The sequence below is a fragment of the Anoplolepis gracilipes genome, chromosome 1 (genome assembly GCF_047496725.1).
Source record: "Anoplolepis gracilipes chromosome 1, ASM4749672v1, whole genome shotgun sequence".
Lineage (NCBI taxonomy): Eukaryota > Metazoa > Arthropoda > Insecta > Hymenoptera > Formicidae > Anoplolepis > Anoplolepis gracilipes.
In genome coordinates, this window is record NC_132970.1 from 3,005,749 (window position 1) to 3,031,167 (window position 25,419).

Here is a 25,419-nt window from a genome sequence, read left to right on the forward strand (position 1 = left end):
TCAAAATTGTAGGTGAAAGCGCAACGACAGCTTGCTATTCGTGAAATGTCAGACGAAAACGTAATATTGTACAGAATAATAGAATGAATTTCGAATGTCAACACGTTTGTTATGAATGCATATTTATAACTTGCCTTGTAAAAAATATTTAATGCAAACATTCAATTATCCTTTCAAACCGAATTAATCGCAATAAATGTATTCCATATGGGTTGCTAAAATACATTATTAATATTCTACAAATTATATAAAATAAACATCATGATATGAAATGAATAACGTACAAGTTCTCGTGTGACACGAAAATATACAGAAAATAAAGATAAGAAATAATATATATTTTTATACGTGACATTGATATATTGATTTCTATGTGTATAACCAAATAAATTTATTATTTTAGAATGATTTTTTAGTGCATTAACATTAAATTAATATACATATTAATATACATATAATATTTTTTTAATTTTAATTAAAATTAAAAATGCGATATATGTATATTGTGCATATTATACATAAAAAGATATCACGGTGTATCGCAAAAATGAAATATAATTAATTTAATGTTGAGGCAGTAAACAATCATTCTAAAATTTCAATGGCAGATAAATCATACATTTTAACTCTTTTCTGCTTTTGAATCGTTGTTGAGAGTTAGTTTAAATAAACATTGGACACATATTTTTCTCTTAAATTTATCTTGAGTTTTGTTTATTGACAGTGCGAGAGTTTTAATATCACGCGAAGGAAGTGAAAAAGAAGAATTCTGTCAAATACACGTATACAAAGGCAAACTGTTGACGTTACTGAATACTATCATATGTCATTTTACACACAACGATATCATATTTTTCTGTAGTCGTTTATACTCGGGTGAAGATAAAAATACGTGACCATGTGTTTCACAATCATTCCAGTGCACTCCGATACGATCGAGAGAGAGAGAGAGAGAGTCCTTGGCAAAAACACGCGTAAGTTATACCTGGGTTCCCTTTAATACGGTCCATTCACTTTTCCATGGCAGCAATTTTCTTTCGTGATGATTATCTGGAACGTGTTTTTCATAAAGAACGAAAAATCAGGAAAAACTCTACAAGTATATTATATGTATGTATGTATAGAATTTTCCTCAAATTTTCTTCTTTTTTTTTCTTCAAACACGGTTTGTTCTCGATTGTTCGGCTTCTCTACGTCTTGTGTCGAAGATAAAGGAAAGAACAACGCCCATGCCCTGAACTCTAGAAATAAATCCATTACATGTCGTGGAATCCTGTGGCTTCTCGAATAGGAGCCGGACAAAGGCGTTCGGTTTTGTCCTTTCCGCTCGAGTATCGGACTTTTGATGGTACACGAGTACCTACGCCAGCTCGATGGTCTACCTCATTAAGATCACTCCTACACCCTATTAACGCCAATGTATGCTCGCAGCCTTTGTTAGTGAACTGGTTTCCGTTGCGCCACTAAATATGGTCGTGCAATCTGAGGACCCGTAATTCCGATTCGTTCAGAATAATCATTGCACCGAGTCATATCTCGGAGAATTATATCCGGCTGAGAGACATGAGAAAGAGAAAGAGGAAAAGGAAAAGGAAGAAAGGACTCTTGGCTAACGCTCGGATTCACCCATTCTATGAATCTAACGAGCAATCACGCGATGACAATTAATCGCGGAATGAATATATTGATCGTTATGAAGAAATCAGGATTGGCTTTATCGATATACGAGAAAGTTGACGAGTTAACAAATCGATTCTGCAGGCGGCAAATCAAAAAGTCGACGAGAGGCAAGCGGCGGGATAACGGGATCCGATGAAACGGAGAGCAGCGCGAGAGTACGGCGCGGCGCCGCCTCTCCCGTTCGCACCGAAAACTCGGGGGTGTTCAGGATCGCGATCGCATGGAAGCACATAAATAGCCAGACCACGCAACGTGACGTGTCGCCCTAGCACGAGAGAGCCATATCTCGCCGGATTGATTTAATCGCCAGCGTCCATTTGTCAAGGCCGACGTCCGAATGCGGGTGGGCCCGTGTCCGCGCGTCGCGTCGCGTCGCGTCTCGTCGGTCCCGCGCGAGCGAGCCGGAGGCCGGAGCTCGTTCTCCATTTCGCTCGTGTTGTGCGAGTCGGTCAATGCTCGTCCGATCGTCAGCGCGATTGTTCGCTATTGCGGCTGTATCCCACTCGGAAAGATGAAACTGTATCGCGCGCGATGCCGCTTGCCAGCCAGGGTGGAATAAAGCGGAAAAATTCGAAGAAATATGATTTTGAGAATATCCTCTCTGCATAGATGTCAGTAGTCTGAAATTTTCATTTATTTCGAAATATCTTAATTATTGTTCGATTGCGAATTTTTAATAATACTTTATCAAATTTAAATGTTTTTTTTTTTCAAGACTTCAATAAGGTGTATCTTCTTTCTTTCTTGGCAGTTTCATGTATAGCTAATAGCGAATATAAGCATAAGAGCCATATATAATCGTGAACTCTCTCGGCCTTACGATATACGTAGATGGATATTCCAAACCATTATGAGCAAAGTTCCAAGTCCGTCGTTAAGCCGCGCCGGTATAAAAACAAACAAAGTGCAGTGAGGTCGAAAAAAAATTTACATTGCGATACGCGAAGGAGAAGTAAGAAAATCATGGCCGAGAATCGTATTTGCATTACTGGATTACTGGTGTTCGAAGGTGCCGGCAGTTAGAGAGCGCCGCTTTTGTCGCTTTTTGTCGTGTACGCTCTCTCGGCACGTTTTCTCCTTTTTCTTCACTTGGTCTCGCTCTCGGAGAAATGGTATAGTAATGATCGCGCGCGTTCCCGCACGATTCTCGTCTTCGCTTACCTTCGCCTACCTTCCTTTTACCTGGACCTTAAAGCCGCACTGCAACGTTTTGTTGCATTCACATGAGCGCTTCGGTGGATGCGTCGTCGTCTTAGCAACGACGGCGGCAACAGCCGCATCTCACCAAAGTGGCTTCGCTAGTTCTTCATTTGTGTACTCAACAAGCCGTCTGCATTACACGATTTACAGGTGTGCATTCGCGGTACAAGAGCGAAGGCTGGAAATATATTTTCAGTGCGTGACGTATACGCGTAACTAGATTGCTATGCAACGAGAAACACGGAAACCCACTTTCGCGGGAAAAAATCTCGTACAGACAGATCGGAGTGCATTCTGCATAATTTCTGTCACTGTGCCATCCGTTATATGCTCAAACGATCTCCGCGTCAGCGTATAAAATCCGGCTATCTAAATAATTTTCGTTTCTCTCTCCCTATATTTTCACAATTCACAATGCATAATTCGAAAAGGAGGAATCACTGAGCGGCGAGTTAATTAACGAATTTTGTCGAGTAAATTGCAAAATAATAATTAGATTTATCGCGGCGCCATATCGCGGCGTGTTTTAGTCTTGATGAATTCGCACTTTTCTTCTCCAACACAATCGTTCGTAAGCAGAGTCAGTCGGTGCTGTTCATGTGGCGCCAACGTGATTACCGGCGCGTTACGGTATTTTCTCTTATCGAAGACGCGCGTCCTCCGTGTTCTATGCAATTACGTGGTGAAGCACGATATTATTAGCGTAAGGAAGTATTACATCGCGGGACAATTTCAGTTCGCCAAGTTGGAGAAAGAAAGAAAGACAGAGAGAGAGAGAGAGAGAGAAATAATGCCCAAAGGCACGTTCGTCCCCTTGTTCACTGGTTCCGTCGTGTATTCGACATTGTCAAACTTTGAACATTAGACGACGCCGTACGTCGGAGTGTAACGCGATCTGCCAGACTTCGCGAGCGACGAAGCGCAAGAAATCCCATCTACGTAACGGCACGACGCGCAATAAACGGCTTAGAGAAAGTTTGATCTTTTTAACAATACTCCATCGCGGGACCCTCGACCACGATTCTGCCGAGAAACTTGGTCGCTCTTGATCGAGGAAATAGTCTCTTGCGAGCGCGTTACGCCGATACAAAGTATTAAGTATAAAGTATAAGGCAAAACGAGCCGAGGAAAACATTGTCTACAAATTGTTGACGGAAGATAAGTGTCACTGAAACTCACCTGGATCAAATTTCGCTAGAGAACAAAACGTCGATGTGTTGCGAAATAATATAATATGTATTTTTTACTAGGACTTTATATATCGTGCGAATAATGGTTTTCGTAAACGCATGTCCGTTTTTTAATTTTTTAATTTAAATTTTTTTTTAATTTGCGTATGATACTGCGTCATTGAGCGTAACTTATAGTATAACTGTAGATAGATAATTTTATTCTCAATTGCAGAATCATAAACACTCGACGATAATGTTCTCCGCATCTTTCTTGATTTTCTAATTTTTTTAGATAAAAAAGAATTATTTTCAATAAAAGAAAATTATTCAAAAATTAAAAAATTATATAGCAGAAACGCTCTTGGAATACTCTCTATCTTAAACTAATTGAGAAATTTTAATACTGACATGTATTTTAAGATGCTCTTAAGCAGATCTTTCGGACGGAGCGTGTTGAGTATGGTTTGGTTTCTCTCAGAGATAAGAAAAGATGTTCGATAAAAATCCTGGCGTTTTTTAAAGAGGTGAAGTATCTATAGGGAATAAAATCGACATAGAAATGAAAGATATTAATAATCTGAGTTAGTTGAATATATAAATTTTATTAATCTGAAGTAATTGATAATAATAAATATGCTATTTTAATTCGATTTTTTTAAAATTTAAAATCTACAATTTTTAGATAAAAATTTTCCGAAATGTTCTACATAATTAAAGATAAATCTATTTCAGCTTAACTCATTCTCTACTATAAAAGTTATTTTTCTTCTGAAAGAGCTAACGATAAGATTTAAAAAGTTTATATCGAGAAAGCTTAAAATGTTTCGGAGAAAATAAACAGTTTGCTATCCGATTAATTAAGCGTATACTCGAAATGTTGTTGCAAGCTTTCAAATATTATTATAGCAAATAGACGGATATGTTCATTTGCTGCATTGAGGAGATAAAAGCCACAAATTCAGAGTGATTACGTTGCGCACAAAGGAACGGAAACTATAGACATTAATCAGATTTGTCTCTTTGTTTATATCTTTTTGTAAAGGAATCGAGAATACAGACGTATGTTGATGTCGCGAATATGTGTTTTGGAATAACAATATTGTCACGAATATTTGACGTCCTTGCACAAGCATCGAACAATGCCTTTTTTCAACTTGGTCGAGATGTAGCAGCGAGGCGCGTGTTTGTTCCGTAAACTGACAAAATTCGTAACAACGTCGACGAGTACGACACGTAGGTTCTAGCTTGAAAATTAATTCCATCGCCCGTACTGACCTCTTTTCGCGCGCACTTCGTGACCGTTTGTCCTTCAAAACGGACGCGCGCAATCGCTCTTGCATTGAAATACGCAATGGCGTATGTTGTTTCAGCTCGTCGTTCCCACAGCCGCGCGAGTCCCGCGTTTTTTCGCCGATAGTGCCGAAGCGAACGTACGCACATTCGTACGTATGGAAAAATATCGCAGGAATATTCTCGAACGATTCACCGCGCAATTTTTTTTATACCTATCCGTCGCTATCCGTCTCTCGATCGTTTTTTTTCTTTTTTTTTTTTTTTTTTTTTTTTTTAAATTCCCAGCCTTCGCTCACCATTCTTCTTGCAGAGCTGCCTCCATTTTCTGCGCGCGGCATCGCAATTCACGCTCGATTTAACTGGCAAAACGAGTTTCTATACGCGAGCATTGTCGCGATCGCCGAACGATATAAGACTCGCCTTTGGGGCTTGAAAAATCATCCATCCATCCGTTTTCTTAGCTTTTCGTGGAGAGCTCAAAGCTGTTTAAATCTCATCATCGGAGAGAGAAAAGAGAAAGAAACAGAAAGGGAGGGAGCGGTAAAAAAGAAGCACGTAATTTCGCTCAATGTTTTTGCGCTACTGTCAAAGGCTTCGCGCTACGGTTCGTTGTTTCTACAATTCAACGCTGTCGGCTTGGCTTCTTTGAAAGAAAGGAAACCAATAGAGGGCTTTCAAGTACAATCTGTCGAGTACGGTCTTAGATGTCCGTTGTTGTTCTCGATATCCGCATAATCCTACTTTTGTCGTTATAATCGTCCTAGCTAGCTAGATGAACGTTTCGTGAGTGGCACCGAACTTTGAAGAAGAAATAACGAGAGAAATTGGAGGTCTTCTACGTTTTCTATTTTCTTATTCGTCTATCCGCCGAACCTACCGGAGTGAATTTAAGCGGATGCGAAAGAAATGTGATTTTATTTACGTATGCAATGCAGAGTCGCGTAGAGTCTTTCTACATATCCGGCGTCGTATGCAAATACATTTGGGAAGATTGCAACGGGATTTTCCTCTGGACTTGACCGTATGATGCAGCGGTATAAACCCGAGGAAAATGTATTCCGCGGTCGACGCGCTTGCTGAAGAGCATATTTGATACGGTGGCAAACATTGTCACGCTAACGTGGAAATATATATCGTCGAGAGTATTGATTAACATTTTCCGTGCTATCTTGTGTTTGCAATTAAATGTTATTAGCAAACTTGTGAAATTAAATTAATTTTTAATTTAAAAGTTTAGAATTATAAAGTCCTGTTTTTTGTAAAAACAATTATTATTTAGGACTCTTGGATTTTTATAGGCTACACTTAAATATTTTCTCTTTTGAAGTTTTCTACATTGTTTAAAATATTAAATCTCTTTTCAGACAATAGATGATAGATTCTTCTACAATTTTTGGTTCGTCTGTAAAAGGAAAATGCGAGACATCTCATTAACGAATACCAAGATTGAAAATACGAGGAGATGTCAACCGGTTGACAGCGCGCGTTCAAGGTTGGGTGTAAGCCTTCGCGATAGCGATATAACGCGAATGTTCAAAAGGCGCCAACTTGGCGCAGACTCGCTCTCGCTCGCTCGTCTCGTTTTTTTACTTACACTTACCTGTGTATGCGCGCGTTCTCTGGATATATTATCGCGGAAAGTTGCAGCGGGAATTGCGGAGGGAGGAGAAAACGCGACGTACTTAAAGTGCTTTTTATTGCGTCGATTACGAATCAGCGACTGTGTAATTGATGTCGAATACGCGTGAACGAGCGTTTCTCGTGAGCGAACAATTCACCGAGACGCTGGGTGTCCCACATTTTAGACGTTTTGAAGCTCAATCTTCTTTCAGTTTGTTATTAAAAAGGCTCCCTTTAATAATAATCGCATCGCTTTACAAGTATGAACGAAATGACTTTGAATACCATAATAGACGTGAAAACAATCTCGTCTCCACAATTTTGTTAGTCACGAGCGATCCGAGGCTTTCGTTTTATCTCCGAGAGATAATTATGCGACCGTCAAAGTACTATTCTTATGCCACGATTATATATTCATTTTTATTTATTCGGATTATTATCGTCTTTCTACTTCCGAAAAGAACTGATAGCAAGTAATTTAAAATTAACAGTTATTTACAGCGTCCTCATTCGCCAACATCTCGAAACTTTTAATCGTGTTATATTTATTCGGATGTACTTTTATTGACGTAATGCTATCGTTGCTATTCCAACAGTGAATATCGTATCGAGCTGTCAAATGTGCTGCGAGATATATCGACTCATGCAACCACGGCCGGAGGCATCACTGGTCAAGATTAGAGAGAATTCGAGTAGAGGACACTAGGAAGATAGGCAAAATCCCGGCATCCATATCGTATTTCGTCTACATCCTGACACGAGCCGTTGATATCGGAACTTTGGTTCTGAAACTGTCAGGCAGGAATGGTCGTTGCGCTGGTTAAATTTGTTTCGAGAAACCGATCGATGCATCCGGCTTAAGGTTTTGCAAAAATAATATTTTTCGTATTGAAATTGTTTCTTATTTACTTTTCATATTCTCTGTTAAAGATAAATAAAATTTTATAATTATTTAAAAATTAATATAAAATTATTATTTAAAAAAATATATTTTATTATATTATATGTTATAAATTATAAAATACGTTATAAAATAATAAATTATTTTTTTTTTAATTTCTTATAAATTATTTTAAATATATTTATATATTTATTGTAGATTGCTAGCAGAGATTGTAGATATTTGAGAACTGTTCACTAAAACACACAATATTTTTTACTATTTTTACATTATCTACATCTAAAGGGATCTATTTCTTTTTGAGAACACATAAGAAGCAGCATATTTGATACCTTAACTTTAAAAATAATCTTTAATCTGAATCTCTCTTACACGGAAGTGAATTCGATCGATTGCATTGTAATATTAATGGAATTTTAATTCGGATTTTGATATGTGAATATTCTATAGTACTCTTCCATGACAATCACATTTCATTGAAGCGACGTAACGACATGTAATTGCATTTGATTGTCCCTTTTACGTCCAACGAAATTCCGCGAAATGGACAATCGAGTCTATTTAAAATTAAGTGTTCTATCAATAAATAATTGGAGCGTACGATATTCGTTTCCTATACATTCTGCAACGTTCCATTCTCCTGATTTATCTGCCGCCTCGTACTTATTCATCGATCAATAATGCACAACCGTAAAGGAGTTTCGTCCCCTTTCCTACGTCGTTCTCTTTCCCTTCGCTCGTTTCAACTAAACTTCCTCCGCTAAACCGTCTAGTCTTCGCGCTCGATCGGGTGGAAACCGGTAGCTGTCGTCGGAGATAATCTTGGATCTTGCCGTTCGACCGTACCCACGTGCTAAACTATCGCGGGCTTTTCTCCCTCCTTGACTTAACTTGTCGCTTCGTCTAACTTAGGCGCTGTTTACTGTTTCAGGTGACCGCCGTCGATACGTGAAACGGGACCGGAAGTCTCGTGCCTCTCGCAGTGGCCTCGTTCTGCCAGACGGAAGACAAATCGGACGGAAGTGTTTGTCGACAAATACCGACGATGAGCTAGCGACACCATCATGCGTAAGATGAAGCAGCGTGTGCTGCACACTTGGCCATGGTTGTGGCTGTGGCTGTGGCTGTGGCTGTGGCTGTGGCTGTTGGCGACCACGGCCGGCTCTCCGTCTTCCGTGCCGACGACTTTTTTGCCGCCACGCGGCGGCGGCGGCGGCGGCGGGGGCGGTGGCGGTGGCGGTGGCGGTGGCGGCGATGGATCGATAAAGTCGTCGATTAGCACCGCGACCTCGCCGTTCGAGGATGACGCGAGTGTGGTGAATTCCCAACCCGACTTTCGTTTCACTCAATCCTTGTATAATGTCTCCATTCCTGAAAATTCCATTGGCAAGACATATGTCGTGCCCAAGGAAAGGATGGGCATAAAGCTCCCGTCCGCCGACAGTGACGTTGATATCAAGTTTCGTATAGTGAGCGGTGATCGCGACAAATTCTTTAAAGCGGAGGAGCGTACGATCGGCGACTTTTGCTTCCTCCTGATTCGGACTCGAACTAGTAACGTCGATGTGCTGAATCGCGAGCGCAAAGACCGATATGTGCTCGAGGTGCGTGCAACTTCTAGCGAACACGATGGTAAAAGCGCAGCGATTGCGGACGCAACGGTAGTGGTGACGGTCCTCGACACGAACGATCTCAATCCGCTCTTCTATCCGATCGAGTACGAGACCACCGTGACGGAGGACACGCCTTTGCATCGCAGTATACTCAGGGTAATCGCCGAGGACGCCGATCTCGGCAGAAACGGCGAGATTTATTATAGCTTTGCTGAGGAGATCGATCAGTTTGCCGTTCATCCGGTCACCGGTGTAATAACGCTTACGAGACCACTCAGGTTAGTGTTACGACGTATTTTATTGTCCTTATCTCAGATATATAGAAAGCAACGCGTATTGAGAATAGATAAAAAAAAATGCGTAAACTGTTCAAATAATTTGAAGCAAAAACTCGAGTTTCAAATTTATATAATTTGGACGAAACCAATTTGGTTAAATTGTTTGATCGAAATTTGACTGTTATAACAATCTATATATTATTATGTATATTAAGGACAATTTAAATAAAAATAATATACGCAGATAAAAATAATTAATTTTATTTGCTTTTAATAATACATCACGTAACTTTTATTGCTATTTTATTTAAATTTAGATTCAAATGCGAATAAAAATCTTTAGAAACGTGCAATTTAAATAATTGTTATTAATATAATATATTACATTTGAATTATTTTTTTTATTTTTATACATATTACATTAATATTTATCACATATTACACTGCAGTCGTAACTTTTTATATTTACATGCTGTCATTTCAAGCTTATAATGCTCTATAAGAAAAAAACTTTTATTTTTTTTTCTCTCTATAAAGTATCTAAAAAGTTGTAATACAGATATGATAAGCAAATGTTTTTTTTTTTTTTTATATTAGGTACGCGGAACGCGCCATACACGAGCTAGTAGTTGTAGCGAAGGATCGCGGGGTTCGTAGTGTTGGTACCAGCCGCGCGAGCACCGCAAGGGTCACGATCAGGGTGCGACAGGTGAATCTGTACGCACCTGAAATCTACATTCACCAGCTGCCCAACATCGTGGAGAACTCGAACACCGACATTTACGCGATCGTACGAGTGATCGATCGCGACGAGGGTGTGCACGGGCAAATCGCGAGTCTCGATATCGTGGGCGGAGATCCGGCCGGTCACTTCAGGGTGCGACCGGTCGGCGGGCCGCGCTCGGGCGAGTTTAACATCGAGGTGATGCACCTGCTCGATCGCGAGACCGCGGTACAGGGTTATAATCTCACCCTGCGCGCAATGGACCATGGGGTGCCGCAGCGATACAGCTACAAATTCGTGCCGGTGCACTTGACCGACGTGAACGATAATGCGCCGGTGTTTAGCCGCGAGATTTATGACGTCAAGGTACCGGAAACGGCACCCATCAATACGCCGGTGATCAGACTCAAAGTTACAGACGCGGACGAGGGTAGAAATGCGTTAGTTTATCTCGAGATAGTAGGTGGCAACGAGGGTGGCGAGTTTTACGTGAACGCCGAGACCGGGATGTTATACACTGCCGTCGAATTGGACGCCGAGAAGAAAGCGTTTTACACGCTTACTGTATCGGCGATCGATCAAGGTAACGCGGGCATCAGAAAGCAATCTTCGGCCAAGGTGAAGATCAATGTGGTCGATACCAACGACAACGATCCGACCTTCGATCAGCCGGAAATGGAGGTGTGGGTGGACGAGAACGAGCCTGCCGGCACGTCCGTCGTACGAGTGACAGCGAAAGATCGCGATTCCGGTGAGAACGCCTATATATCTTACAGCATCGACAACCTGAAGAAGGTACCGTTCGAGATCGATCATTTTTCCGGTATTGTCAAGACGAAACAGGTACTCGATTACGAGACCATGAAGCGAGAGTATCTGTTGCATGTGCGAGCCAGCGATTGGGGTCTGCCTTATCGACGTCAAGCAGAGATGCAACTGCGGGTGAAACTTCGCGACGTGAATGATAATCGACCGCAGTTTGAGCGAATCGACTGTGTCGGTCACGTGCCGCGATACGTGTCAATCGGCTCGGAGATTATCACAGTGTCCGCCATCGACTTTGACGCCGGGAACATCGTCAGTTATCGGATAGTCTCCGGTAATCCTGACGGTTGCTTCGCCCTCGATTCGGTCAGCGGCGTTCTTTCGGTCGCCTGCGATCTGTCGGATATCAAGGCCACCGAGAGAATCATCAACGTTACCGCCACCGACGGCACACACTTCGCCGACGTCAATCCCGTGCATATGCATCTCGTGAACGCCAAACGAAATCTCGGCTCGCAAGCGAGAATTCTTACGGATGAGACCGGCGCTTTCGAGTGCCATGACACCGGCGTGGCACGCAGACTCACGGACGCGATTGCTTCCGCGGAGAGGAACAACATGCCGTCGCGAAACGACGAGTATACTCTGATGTCGAGTCGTTACGGCGAGAATGTGCACGCGCCCGAGTTTATCGATTTCCCCAGCGAGATACGGGTCAACGAATCGCTCAAGCTCGGCACGACTCTTGTGCGAATACGCGCCCGCGATCGTGACCTTGATTACAACGGCAAGCTTGTCTTTGTCATTTCCAGCGGCGACCGCGATTCCGTCTTCGGCATTGATCCCGACACCGGTGACCTCAACACCATCGGTTATCTGGATCGCGAACGGGAAAGCGAGTATTATCTAAATATAAGCGTGTTTGATCTCGGCAAGCCACAAAAGTCCGCCTCGAAGATGCTGCCGGTAACTATCCTTGATGTAAATGACAACGCACCCAAGTTTGAAAAGTCTCTGGCGAGCTTCAGGATCTCCGAGACCGCGCTAAATGGTACGAATGTGTGGCGCGCCAACGCCACCGATGCTGATCTCGGCGATAACGCGCGTATCACCTATTCCCTCGTGACGGAAACCAATGACTTTCGCGTGGATCCCGTGACAGGTGTACTGAGCGTGTTCGGCAAGCTCGACAGGGAACGGCAAGAGATATACGAGCTTAGGATTCGCGCGCGCGATAACGGCGGCATGGATACCGACACCTCGTCCTTATACTCGGACGCGCTCGTCAGGGTGATGGTCGACGATGTCAACGATAACGCACCCATTTTCGCGCTGTCAACGTACAACGTAAAGATCCGCGAGGACGTGCCGGTGTGGACTGTCGTAGCCGTTGTGGACGCCACGGATCCCGATGAGGGTGCAGGCGGCGACGTGGAATATTTTTTATCCGACGCTATGGAGAGCGAAGGCTTCTTCAAGGTCGACAAGGTTTCCGGTACAGTGAGAACAACTCAGAGTTTGGACTTTGAGGAGCGGCAGGTGCATACGTTGACGATAGTCGCGCGCGATCGCGGTGAACCGTCCTTGTCCTCCGAGACGATGCTTGTGATTGAGGTGATTGATGTGAATGAAAACCTTTATTCGCCAGTCTTCGACGATTTTGTCGTGTCCGCGAGTGTCTTAGAGAATCAACCAATCGGCACCCTCGTTACCACGGTTCGAGCGAAGGATGCGGATCTACCCGGCGGAGATTCCAAGATTGGATACAGCATTCGAGAAGGCGACGGCGTCGGCATCTTCTCTATCGATGATGAAGGTAAGCGAGATAATATAATTATAGTATTATTTAAAAGATAAAATATTTAAATATTTCAAGCTATAATCACTTGAAAAATTATATTAACTGTTTAGCTACGATTAATAAAATTTTGAAGAAAAGTAGAGAAATCTGGAAAAATTCATAAGACTGATAGTAAAAGATGAAATGACAGTTTTAAAATAAAAATTGAAAAATCGAACAGCTTGTGATTTTCCGAAAGATACTATTGAATTTTAATCAATATTGGCTGTACATACTCTTTGGCAATAACTTCTACGTCCATACGCTTGACGTAAATCGTTGCGCTCATATTAAATTCAAGAATTTTCAATCAAATATCGCAAGATGCGCTTTCTTTGAAGATGGGAACGAAAGAAGTATCGGAGTCTCACCAAGATTTCCCAATATCCCATTCAATAACCAGTGAATGCAGTTTCTCGTGACAAGTTAAACATATTCGACTTCACAGTAGTAATTTCAATTTACTCGTTATAACGACTACACGTATACTGGAGTTTATAAATATCGTCGAGTTAATAGATAAATGCTCTTTGAAAAAAGTACGTGATGTTCACATAGTTATAAATCACAATATTTCTTATAGAAAATACTTTGTAATACAAACATTTGATACATGTCACGTAACTCAAATATAAGATCCAAAGCGGATGTGTAGATTATTTCACAGGAAATAATATAAAATAATATTTTCTCTCGTTTCCATGGATTTTTTTTATTTAAACTTTTAAATTGTTTTTAATAATATATATATAATAATTTTTAAATAATTAAAAATTTTTTTTTAATGATACATTTTTATACATATATATTTGATATATATATGTATATATGTATATACACTTTTTAAAACAACTTTGTTGTAAATGCACCACGTTCGTTCTTTCGCGAAAAGAGACCTCACACATTTACTCATGCGGAAACATTCGCTGCTTAGTGTACGTGCACACGTAAAGTGCGCTCTTTTTTTTTTTTTTTTTTTTTTTTTTTTGTTGTTTCTTTTCCAAATACTTCTGCCGGGTCCTTCGGGCACAAAAGGGCGTGCAACGTGCACGCTGTGCCCTTTCTGCATCGGACATGGCTCGCGTCGGACGCGCCGTGGCACCGATCCAAGGCGAAGCTGCAGCGTCGCGGCCCATTAAATTTCGATGCAGCGAGTCTAATTGAATTACGGTGCCGCAGGACCATCCCCCCTCCCCGTTCTTTTTTCGAGTGCGCGAGGCGCATTAAATTTCTCCAGCGGTCTCCTTTCACCGCGGAAATCGTCTCTCGAGAAATCGCACGTCATTCCGCTTAATGGCTAATTCCTGTGTACCGGTGCCACATCGGTCACGGCGACCGGTCATAATGCACCGATGATCGTTTCTTGATGAATGCACTGGCTAAGAACGAAGATTTCGCGGACGAAATAGATTTCCACGATAGCTAATTTTCATGAGACATTTTGACACTCGCGTTATAAACGTCATCAATATCTATCTCTATTAATGGCTTAGAATTTTTTTAATACAAATTGATAAGAATTATATTTTTATACAATATATATATGTTTCTCATTCATAGTCAGTGTTTGTAGTATTATAGAATTACTCTCAATACCAATTGTAAATCGCAACAGTCGTCGGTTTTTACAGCCGTGGATTTTGCACGGTAGAACGTACCGATACAGGTAAAAGAAATATATAGCCTTCATCGCTGTTGCCTCAGTTACGTTTGACGAATTTTCACCGTTCACCGAAACAGAATACGGTCACATGCGCTGTACGTGGTCGTAAATAAATAGTTTTGTGCATGCGTGTGCACATACGTTTGTATCCGTTTACGCGTTCATAAATTTGATACATATATGGATATATACAGGTTAGATTATTCCAGTTTTTACTGTCAATTATCAATACTAAATTTTCTAACATAATTTCAAATCTGTCTTAACGCAAATGTTATAAAAAAAAAATTGCAATTTATGTCGCATCTTTTTTTGAAAAAAATTTTCAATTCAAATAATATAATGGAAACTAATTATCGTTTAAAAAGATCATTCTTTTTAAATTCTATAAAAAATAGTATTTCTCTAATGAAGAAATATTTTTGCACATTTCTATCATTTTTTCACAATAAATCCTTAACAATTTGAATTGAATTCGAAGACTGTATACGCACGCGCTCTCGTTATACACTTTTGCTTCACGTATATGTGTGTCGTGCGGTAGTATATTGATCTCCCGTGGAGCAAAAATAATACATTGTCAGTAGTATGCATATTCAACTGGCGTAAATATTCATAAGTCGCCGGTGTATTGCCTCGGTGTCAGAAGCACGAACGGTAATGTCGACGGTGCCGATGGGAGTTGTGGTGCGATGATAATGGCAACGGGGTGGTGATGATGATGGTGCCAGTAATGGTGGCGATAGCTGTGACGACGTCCGTTTAAGTCGCGAATAATTTCCCGACGGATACTTAAGATCTATGACGGGCACGTGAGATCGATCGCACGTAAGTCAGCGTTGCTCACGTTGCGCAAAGGAGCTATTATATCTTGCGGGATCGAAAAAAAAATAATCGAACTTTTTTAAAAAATTAGAAAAAAAATCAGAACTGTTATTACTAGCTTAAATACATCTGTTGGATCTTTTCTGTTTATTTGTCGGTTTTTCTTTTAAATGTCTATATCACATATCAAGAGAATTATCGATTTTTATATTTTATATTATCTCATTATACTTATAAATAATACAATTAATCTTTAATCTTTATAACGACGGTATATTTTACGAGAAAATTTACTGGCGCTCGCATTTGACGAAACAATATATTCTCATCGACGCAATTTCCGGTGAAACGGCGCGCAGCTTGGCACGCTCTGACTAAACGCGATTAAGCTCCGATCGTTGCAGAAAAGTGCCATACCTAGTTTGCGGAATAACCGATGAATGAGCCGGGGCGACACGTTTTCCGGTAAGCGAGCTAACTCGTTATTCTGGTTGACTCTGTCCACTTTGTTGGCCTGCGGCGGACGTTAGTCCATTAATAAAGTTTTATATATCAAAAAGCGTTTCGAAAGCTTCGTTGATTGTATGTGAAATGAAGAAAAGCTCGCGATGACTCGCTTACTAATTTAAAGCAGATGAATCGATATCTGAAAGTGGCTATTTTTCTTACTCTTTTTCTTCTCTCTTTCTCTCTCTCTCTCTCTCTCTCTCTCTCTCTCTTTCTCTATTTTTTTTCTTTACATCATCTTGAATAGAGTCAGTTTCACTCGCCATTTCATCTCCCTTTACGCACTAGGAAGTGACTAAACACCGGAATGTTCTTAATTGAGGAATTTGCGCGAGATCGAATAGATAGAATCGCATGCTACGCATTTCATATCACTGATAACAGAGACTCAGAGACGTATATCTCTTATGAATCGGTTCACTGTCAAATAGTCTCGTATTACTATTCACTTTGGTAATTTGCGCTAACTCGGTTTTTATATTATTAACTGAAAAAGTTTAAGGAACGTTAATTCGTCAGTTATTACATTTTTTTATAAATAGAGAAAAATCTGCTTGCGAAATATGTTTATTGAATCAATCAATTGCTTCCCGATTGAACATTATTACTTATTAATTAATGAATTAATGACATAAGCAACGAGATGTCATCATAAATGCGTAAATTAAGTCGTAATAATTGTAAAGTTTTCGCTCGAAAACTTTTTATAAGTACTTGACAATATCCGTGGATATGATCGGCAATTTCCTATAAATATTTAATGTTTATTTTGCTCGAATCGTGATATTAGTAAATAGTATCGACTAAATTATACGCTGAGCGTTCATAAAACCCATCCCTTTCAATTACTTTCGACAAATCATTGTGTTTCTATTCATTTCATAAATCAGTCCGCGATATTAATTCATTCAGAGTACCTTTTATATTATCAAACAGCTTTAGCCGAGTCTCTCTAAATACAGAAGAGTAGTTTTGCTGTTTCCTTGTATTTTCCGTAGTTTCTCTTTAATGTAAAACGAAGTGACTAAATAATCACATTGCAGTGGTGCTAAAGTCAACTTGGTCGACTGTATTTTCGCTTTTCGCATGACTTCTGATGGAAAACAGCCGCCATCATCGGGTGTATTGCATAGCCATTAGGTGTGATCGAAACATTGTTAAAACACATTCGATATTCCCGGCTCTTTTTTTACACGCGTAAAAAAAAAAACTCTGTCTGGCCGTGACGCGTATGGCATGACCGCGTTTGCCGAGCGTGAGTTGTTGCGATATTGGCCGATATAAGTTGATTGAAAAATTGTTGACGTAAAATTAATTCCGTTAACTTGCATCTGTTTGTTGGGTTTACACGATTTACTCGACTACCGTTGGGGGATAATGGTTATGAACCTTTACTTAAATATTGTGCCAGAATTAACAAGGGCGTGTCATGCTCTAACGAACCGGCGAAAAGCAAGCGAGCGCAACGAGGATCGCGCAAACGGTTACTCTATATATCTAATAATATGTACGCCCACAGCAATATAGCGCTTGCACCGTCCACAGCAATTACGCGGTTGTTTACACAGAAATACTCTTACTGGCTAACAAACCATGGTGCAGTGATATTTTCCTAAATGTGTACGAAGCTGACGTATTTTTACGGCGACGTTGCATTTAAAATAACGGCATAAAGAAAATATTGCGACAGAACGCGTAGCCTACGTTCATATATTCTACACGTTTGTCCCACATTTGTTAGTATAATAAAAACACAATTCTTTTTATTACGTACACACAAAATTACATTTATTCTGTTGTTACATTCTTACAATGCTCGTCTTATTGTGCTTAAATCTCAATATTTATAAGTGAATGAATACAATTCTATATATGTATTTGTATATATGTAGATATGATAGACGTAAGTTTGGTCAGTAAGAATCGGGTCAATCGTTTCGACAATCGGGAATACCATGTCGTGAACTAAACGTGAACATTATCGTCATGGAAGTCAAGAGGCGAAAGGCAACGTGTTCGAAACTTAAAAGTGTACTTTTATCCGAGTCCATAAACTCAATTATTTATAGAGAGCGAAGGAACATCTTGCTCTGCTGTATGGCCGAGAGAAATCGAGAGGAAAATACTTTGACCACATCAACGCTCAATTCTGCTTCATAGCGTACGTGGTCGACGAACAGACCAACTACATGCGATAATGTCTCGTAACGAAACACGAATTTATGACTTATTGATTATTTCCGATCAGCTTCCACACCGTAACGATACATATGTCTAGCTTAAAAAGATTACTTGTAGATATTTTAAAATCATGGAAAATTGTTTTTTAATTTACTCTCGATCTCAGCGCATGTAGTTTATCTGTGAAAAAATATAATTCATATCGTTTGATTTAAATGATTTAAATGAAACGTTTTTATCTCTGCTTTCAATGTGAGAATCATTGAATCCGCATTTAGTCGGCCGAGTTATTAAATTATGGATGTTATATTTGCTCTTACTACCTTTGAAAGTCGATAATTATTTGGCACAGGCAGCTTTCCTGGTTGTGAATAATAATCACATTGTCAAAATTACAAATCGACGTCGAGAAATTCATTTACGGAGCGTAAATGACGTTAGGGTAATGAGACGCGTCCGATTATAAATCACGTAATGCAGCCAACAAGAGTCCAACGTGGCATTGTAATATAATGTCGTAAAACACGTTTTCGACGGATCGTGGCGTCACGCTCGTAACGCTCCATTCACGCGTGTTGTGCGTACAAACTCGCGTCGTGAATGCCTAATGTTTCGCCATGTCGAACGGTTACGCATTGTGCATGCAGCTATTATTTACCTGCGTCTTCGATACGAAGGATCTTCGAAGATATTGCATTCGTTAAAAATCAGCCGGGGAACTTGATCTTATTTTGAAATATTGCTTTTATTATATCTTTATAACAGAAAATATGATAACAGAAACGATGTTCTCTCAATTTATTAATATTTTCAACCTTTTAAATATAATTTAAATTTAATATATGTATTTAAAATATTTTAAATTAAAAACTTTTTAATAACTAAGATCAAAACCCTTCTCTGGAATCTATTTTCTTATTATGTGCATACTGGTTTCATTTACAAGCTAATTTATTATATTACTATTATTTCTCAACAATTAAAATATAATAGATAATTTAATTTTTTGCACGTAATAACTGTTCCAAATACAACTTTCATTAGAAAATTAATTAATTAATTAATATATGTATTGACTAAAGGCTTTTTTTAATAAATGTTTTTTTTTTTTTTTTTTGTTAATATATGTTACAATCATCTCTTTTCATATCAAAGTGTTGCGAACGAAAATATTGATCATGCGAGAATTGTTCTGATCAAGTTTGCATCTGTTTCGTGTTTCTTTTCGCTCTTGAAAGTAACTTCAAAGATAGGTCTTTGTAATAGCGAGATACGTAACTGAAATCGACTCGCTTTTTGAATTCATTTTTATCTAGGTAAGGCGTAATGGTAGCAGTCGAGTGCGTTCTGTTGCAGACACCACTAACGATCTCGTTGAAAGCACGTAAAGGCAACGTAAAAAAGAAGAAAAACAAAAAAACACTCGTCTCGGGAAATAAAAGCTACGGGAATGTGCCGGTAATTATGCACTCGTCGTGCATCCAGCGTAAAGTTTGAGACAGTCGTCCTGTGAGGTGTGTAAGTGAAAAAGAATGACGACTGCAGTTACATACGGCCATGGATACGATATACATTTATTATATCTCTATCTTTGCTGTTAGATAAGTTACGGGAATTTGCGCAATCGACAAGTACGAAATATGTTTCGTTAAAAAATAAAAGGCGACGCAAGAATATTAAAGCGTTTCATTAACATTAGATATCCTTTCAGAAATTATTTTACAATCGACATATCAAAAATTATCATTTATTGTGCATTTAAATTGTCTTACCGTGTACACTTTTCTATCCATTTTACATAGTAACAGCTCGTGCATAAAAACTGCAAGTTTTTCATGGAAGTTTTTCAATAATTTTTTGAGAGAATAATGCTTTCCATCTATATCGGAAGGCACGGATTTTATGATCGATTAAATACTGCATCGAAGACAAATCGCTTGTAAACAGGAAACGAAACAAAGTGCTTGAGTCGAGGGAAAAATGGGTATCGCGTGAAGAGTAAAATAGTGAATAGACGGATGGAGAATACAGGGAACGCGTAAGGAAAGGAAGGAAGAAAGTTCAGAATGGATCGTCGTCTCTAGAGATATCAATACGTATATGTCTTCCATGTGACATCACTTCCGACGCCTACAGGTCTCTTTCAAAACCGGTGCTCTGTTCTCCGCGCATCGTTTCTGGTAGAAAAAATACGTATTTTACTTTGTGCGGAAATTCACATATTAGTTTTATTTGTGTTTACGATGGTGTGTGTACGTATAGACGTTCTACGCTTTGAGAATTAGATCCGTCTGAAAGCACAAAGTGCTATCGATAAAATAAAAAGTACTGATTGTCGATATGTACATAAATTTGAAACTACTCATTCCATTTTACAAAGAAAAATTTTACCTATTGAAAAAGGTTTTTATACCAGTAATCGTATCAATTTTATTCCAACCTACAAATAAATTAATATAAATAGGAAAAAAAGGAAACTTTAGATACATCAGCTGGTATGGAGAAGCTAGAAATTTCTCCGAGACTACGGTAACCGCGATTCGCTGGAAATCGCATTGAGTCAGCGCACGGACTGTCGCGGAAATGTTTCAACGAGTTTCTCTCTTGGCGGACTCGAAAAGTCGCTCATTCCGTCCTATCGCAATCCCTTTTTTGTCTCCTTCACTTTTCTTCGCTCATCTTCTTAGCCGGCTCTCTCTTTCACAGTGGCTATCATTTTTTTCGTCGGATACTACTACGGCCAACTTTTTCAGAGGTCTGTACGGAAACTCCTTCCGGCGAACCGAGACTCCCTCGGAGAAGAAATTCCCTCGGTTTCCAAGACGTTTCTAATGTTCTTGAGTCTGTCGAGCGTGAATTAAATATGGGAATATCGAACGCCGGTAGACGAGCACACCGTTCAGATTTCGTGGTAGGTACATATGGATTTCCCGCAAGAGAATCGCCGTGCTTGTATTACGTACACGCGATCTTAGGAAGAAACGCATGTATCGAACGGAAAAGAGAGCGAGGAAGAGACGCTACGCCGGTTACACCGGCCTGCTGCCTCTATCCCGCGCCCTTCGTTGCTTATCACCTCGGCTCGATATCCGTCGACCCGTGGAAAAATCTTCCTGTCCGATTCGGAGTCATCAATTTTCACTTCGCATAGCCGTACGTTTTGATACTGACAGCTCGAATAGATTTATATGAAACAAAGTTTCGAAATTTTTATATCTGACGCGTTCACGTGGCAGAGAGCTTTTCGTTATTGCCGAGTTCGTACCCTCTTTCGAGCAGCTAACAATAAATATTATAATCTGCAATTTACCTATTATATGGGACAAAACGATTTCTTCATTCGAATATTATGCCTAACAATATAGAGTTTGCATTAAAAAAGAAATAAAACATTTTTTTATATATGTAATTTAAATATATATTATTATAAATTTATTTATAAGAAAATTTTAAATTTTAATCAATAGAAAGGTATTAAAAAATTAAATTAAAATTTAATAAAATTTAAATTGTGAGAAAACGATTTTGATTGATTGGAATGCGTGATGTTAACAGTGCAATAGTTTCAAACATTTGTTTTCTGTATTGCGATATTCGGTCATTCTTGATCTCGAGGTACAAAGAAAAACAATTTATTGGGTGTTTTAATTGTTGTACTTTTACATAGAGGTACAAAACAAGTTTTGTACGTGTTACAGTAATATAATCTAAAAGAGTTTTTGAAGAGATTATGAAATATAAGATGTAAAATATGGAAAACAGATTGTTAAATATAAAATATAATATATGTATAAATAAAATATATACAATATTTTGGTTAATACATAATAAAAATATATATAATAACTTTTTCTATATAACGTTTTTATCTGTGTGTCTCTCTTTCTCTCCTACAAAAGATTTATTTTTTAATAGCGTATTCTATACGTTGGTGATATTTTCCGTTCTATCTTTAGATCTTAGCAAATATTGTAATAAATATAAGTGTTGCGGTTTCGACATCGGTTGAGACGAAGCCGCACATTCATTGTGATGGATAGAAAACGTCGTCTTTTATTAAAGCCAGCAAGTGCTCGGACAGCTGTGCTACTTTAGACAAACGTTGTATTGAATTTTTCGTCGCGAAGCCAATTACCTTTAAGACAATTCGCATTGCCAGTATCTATCCAGAGAATTCTATTGGCGATGCCAGAGGTTCTTTTGTGCGCTAGTTTACGATGGAGTCAATTTACCGATGGTTTTACCGCAGTTCTTCCTCGACATCGGACAGGTCGGCTTTCAATTTAGCCACTCTCGATAGCTAAAAAGCGTAAAAATCCGTAAAGTTGTTCACGCCAAAGACTTCGGTTTTTCGAAATGGCAGTTTTAAGTTGGCCGTAACAAAATAACGAAGAGCTAAAAATTTCGACCTTTTGGAAGGAAGCGCGAGTAAAAGCTTGTAAAAGAGCAAAAACTCTCTTCCTGCATATACATGTTATATGCATTTGTATGTATCCAGTGTTGAACGGCGTGATGCTTCACCTCGGATAAAATAATCCATCGCGGCTCGTTACATACACTGCGCGATGCAAAGCTTTACGAGGGCTCTCCGCTACTTGCTTGCTCAAAGGATATACTTGTGGCGATTAGCGCGAACGATTAACCTAAATTCACCGTAAGCACACCTGCACGCGACGCCACGTGGTTAAGCCAGTTTCCTACGTGGTTAATGATGTACCGGATCGTGTACATGGCGCTTCTCTTAAATTTCGTTGCCAGTTGGGAATGATGATGAATAGTCGCGGGATTTAGAGCCGCTTTCTTCTATACGTGAAAGCGCAGTGCACGAGCGACTTAATTGGTCGACGGCAATCTTAATCTTTCTTAATCATTGTCTCAACTTTCAAATTTATATCACTTAATATCACACTCTTGTATGCTTATGAAGTTTATTATTATTATTATTTTATTTAATCTTTAATAAATTTGAATAAAAAGGCATACGTATGGTATCGTGAATTGGGAAATTGATTTTTAAGGATAACAATATCCTGTTATAATATAATATCCTTGTATCCTCTTTCTATGCCTTTTCTAGAAGCTTAGAACAAATGTCGCGTAGTACTTAGCTCGGATGATGGTTACATTAAACCTCTTTTGGCTGAGGTGTCACTGTACTAACTAACTTCACCGTATATTCCTCGCTATCTCTCTATCTTATCTGCTTGCGTGTATTAGCTTAATAAGGTATTAGAGAAACAGCGCATATGTTTCGTGTAATGTATATCTTTCGAAGGAATATTTATACTTTCAGAGTTTGGCATTGCATTGTGTTTTATTAATTAACATGTAATTGAATTATTTATTATATATTACAATTATTCTTATTATTTATTATAAATATATAAAAGATATATTTTATACGTATATTATTATAACAATGTAGGGTGTCTCTTAAAACAGGCTTATAACATATCTCTTGAAGACTGAGCCCGGCAGGCAAAAATGTATCAGATAAAAGTTGTTTAGCTCGAAGAGAGAGATAAGGTGGTGGCCATTGGTTTAGCTTTAATGTATGTGTCAAGGTTATATAAAGATCAACCTTGTTTTTTTAAATGAAACCTTGACTTTTTTCATATAAATCTTCGAATATTCTAAAAAGTTATAAGGATATGAAGGGCCAAAAATTTAATAATTTACGAGGTATTTTATACTTTAATTTTACATAAATTATGAAATATCTCGTAAAATATTCATTTTTCGATTATCTTGCCTCAATATTTTTATGCACAGAATAATGAGAAGAATTAGTTGGCGTAGAAAAAACACATGGCCGTTTTTAAGAAAAAATATGTAAAAATTTTATACTTTTTCTTAAAAACAACCATGTATTTTTGCCGGCTCAAGTTTTCGAGATATTCAACAGGCCTGTTTAAGCGAAATACTCCGTATAATTTCAACAAGAATGTGAGATTAGCACAAGTGTCAGTTTTGCCGAGTTAATTTTTTACTCTTATTTGATATTTTTATTTACATCATAAAAGTTGTTTGGCATATGTACCGAACAAACAAAGTTAAAACTAAGTTAAAATGCGTTATTCTTTTCAAATTCAATTATAAGAATTTCAGGAAATATTTGTTTTGTGAGAAATTCTTTTTATATTTATTTTTTTGGAGAGTATATTTAAAAATGTGCTTGGGTCACCCAAGATTTTAAGCGTGAATCCAGACGACATTCATGATAAAATCACGTAGCGAATGGAGGCGTGCTAGCTTACAATGGATGGAAAAATGCATGATGTATGCCAGCGATCAGCGTGGTGATGGATAGCGGTTTGCGACGAGACCATGCGCAAGAAGCCTTCTTTGACGGAACTTCCGTTTTACCAAGCCACGTCGGCGACATCCTCCTAGTATTACTTATCGCGAACAAGGTCGTTAAGAATGAACCATTTTTGCTTCTCACTCATCGTATATTGAATAAAAATTTTATATTCATTATTGGTAATAAAAAACATAGATTAGATAGTCGACGCATAATAAATTCGATCAGTGAGGAATGACTGTAAAGTCACATTAATGTGAAACACAAACGATAACTTGTTGCAATGTTAAACGGCTATTTTAACGCTAATCTGTTTACCAGAGAGTTAACCACGATTATTAGCGCGGATATCGATGGAAGGGCTCGACCATAGCGGCATTTTGCACGGCGCCAAAACGAGGTCGTAGATCGGTTCGTGGTAAACGGTGACTTTGGCGAAGGCGATAATGCGATGATGCATGCGTGCCGGGCCCGTTGCCCTACCTACGTGGTGACGTGCCTAACGCCTAAAATATGGCGTAGGTAAACGCGAATCCGGTCCGGCCCACATCCGCGCCTCGCGGAAGTCGCTGCTTCCAGCCCGCAAACGGCGGCGTGAAAGTGACGAAGAAAAGAGGAGAAGGAAGAAGAAGAGGACTAGGAGAGGCGGGGATGGAGAGACAGAGTCGTGTGGGTACCCGGATCCGATCCGGGCGCATGCGGTTCTCGGAACCGATCGGCAGAAACCGGTTTTAGGACGTGTTTCTCGCGCCACACATGTGTGCAACCCGGGATCGTCGATAATGGACGGAAGAACTGTCCGCCGACGGTGCTTGTGCTTTTTTCCCTCGTCTCTCCCTTTTCCTCCTTTCGT

The 25,419-nt window shown here is 39.3% G+C and overlaps 1 protein-coding gene across 3 annotated transcripts in view; it reads left to right on the forward strand.

The window, feature by feature from the left end:
• Window positions 1–25,419, forward strand: part of Kug (FAT atypical cadherin kugelei) — a 305,865-nt gene that overhangs the window by 92,019 nt on the left and 188,427 nt on the right. For all 3 annotated transcript variants that reach the window (XM_072896201.1, XM_072896212.1, XM_072896222.1), the window contains exons 2-3: window positions 8,798–9,757; window positions 10,355–13,062. In XM_072896201.1, coding sequence (XP_072752302.1) covers window positions 8,931–9,757; window positions 10,355–13,062 — 3,535 coding nt within the window. In that variant the 5' untranslated portion in view covers window positions 8,798–8,930. The remainder of the gene's footprint in view (window positions 1–8,797; window positions 9,758–10,354; window positions 13,063–25,419) is intronic.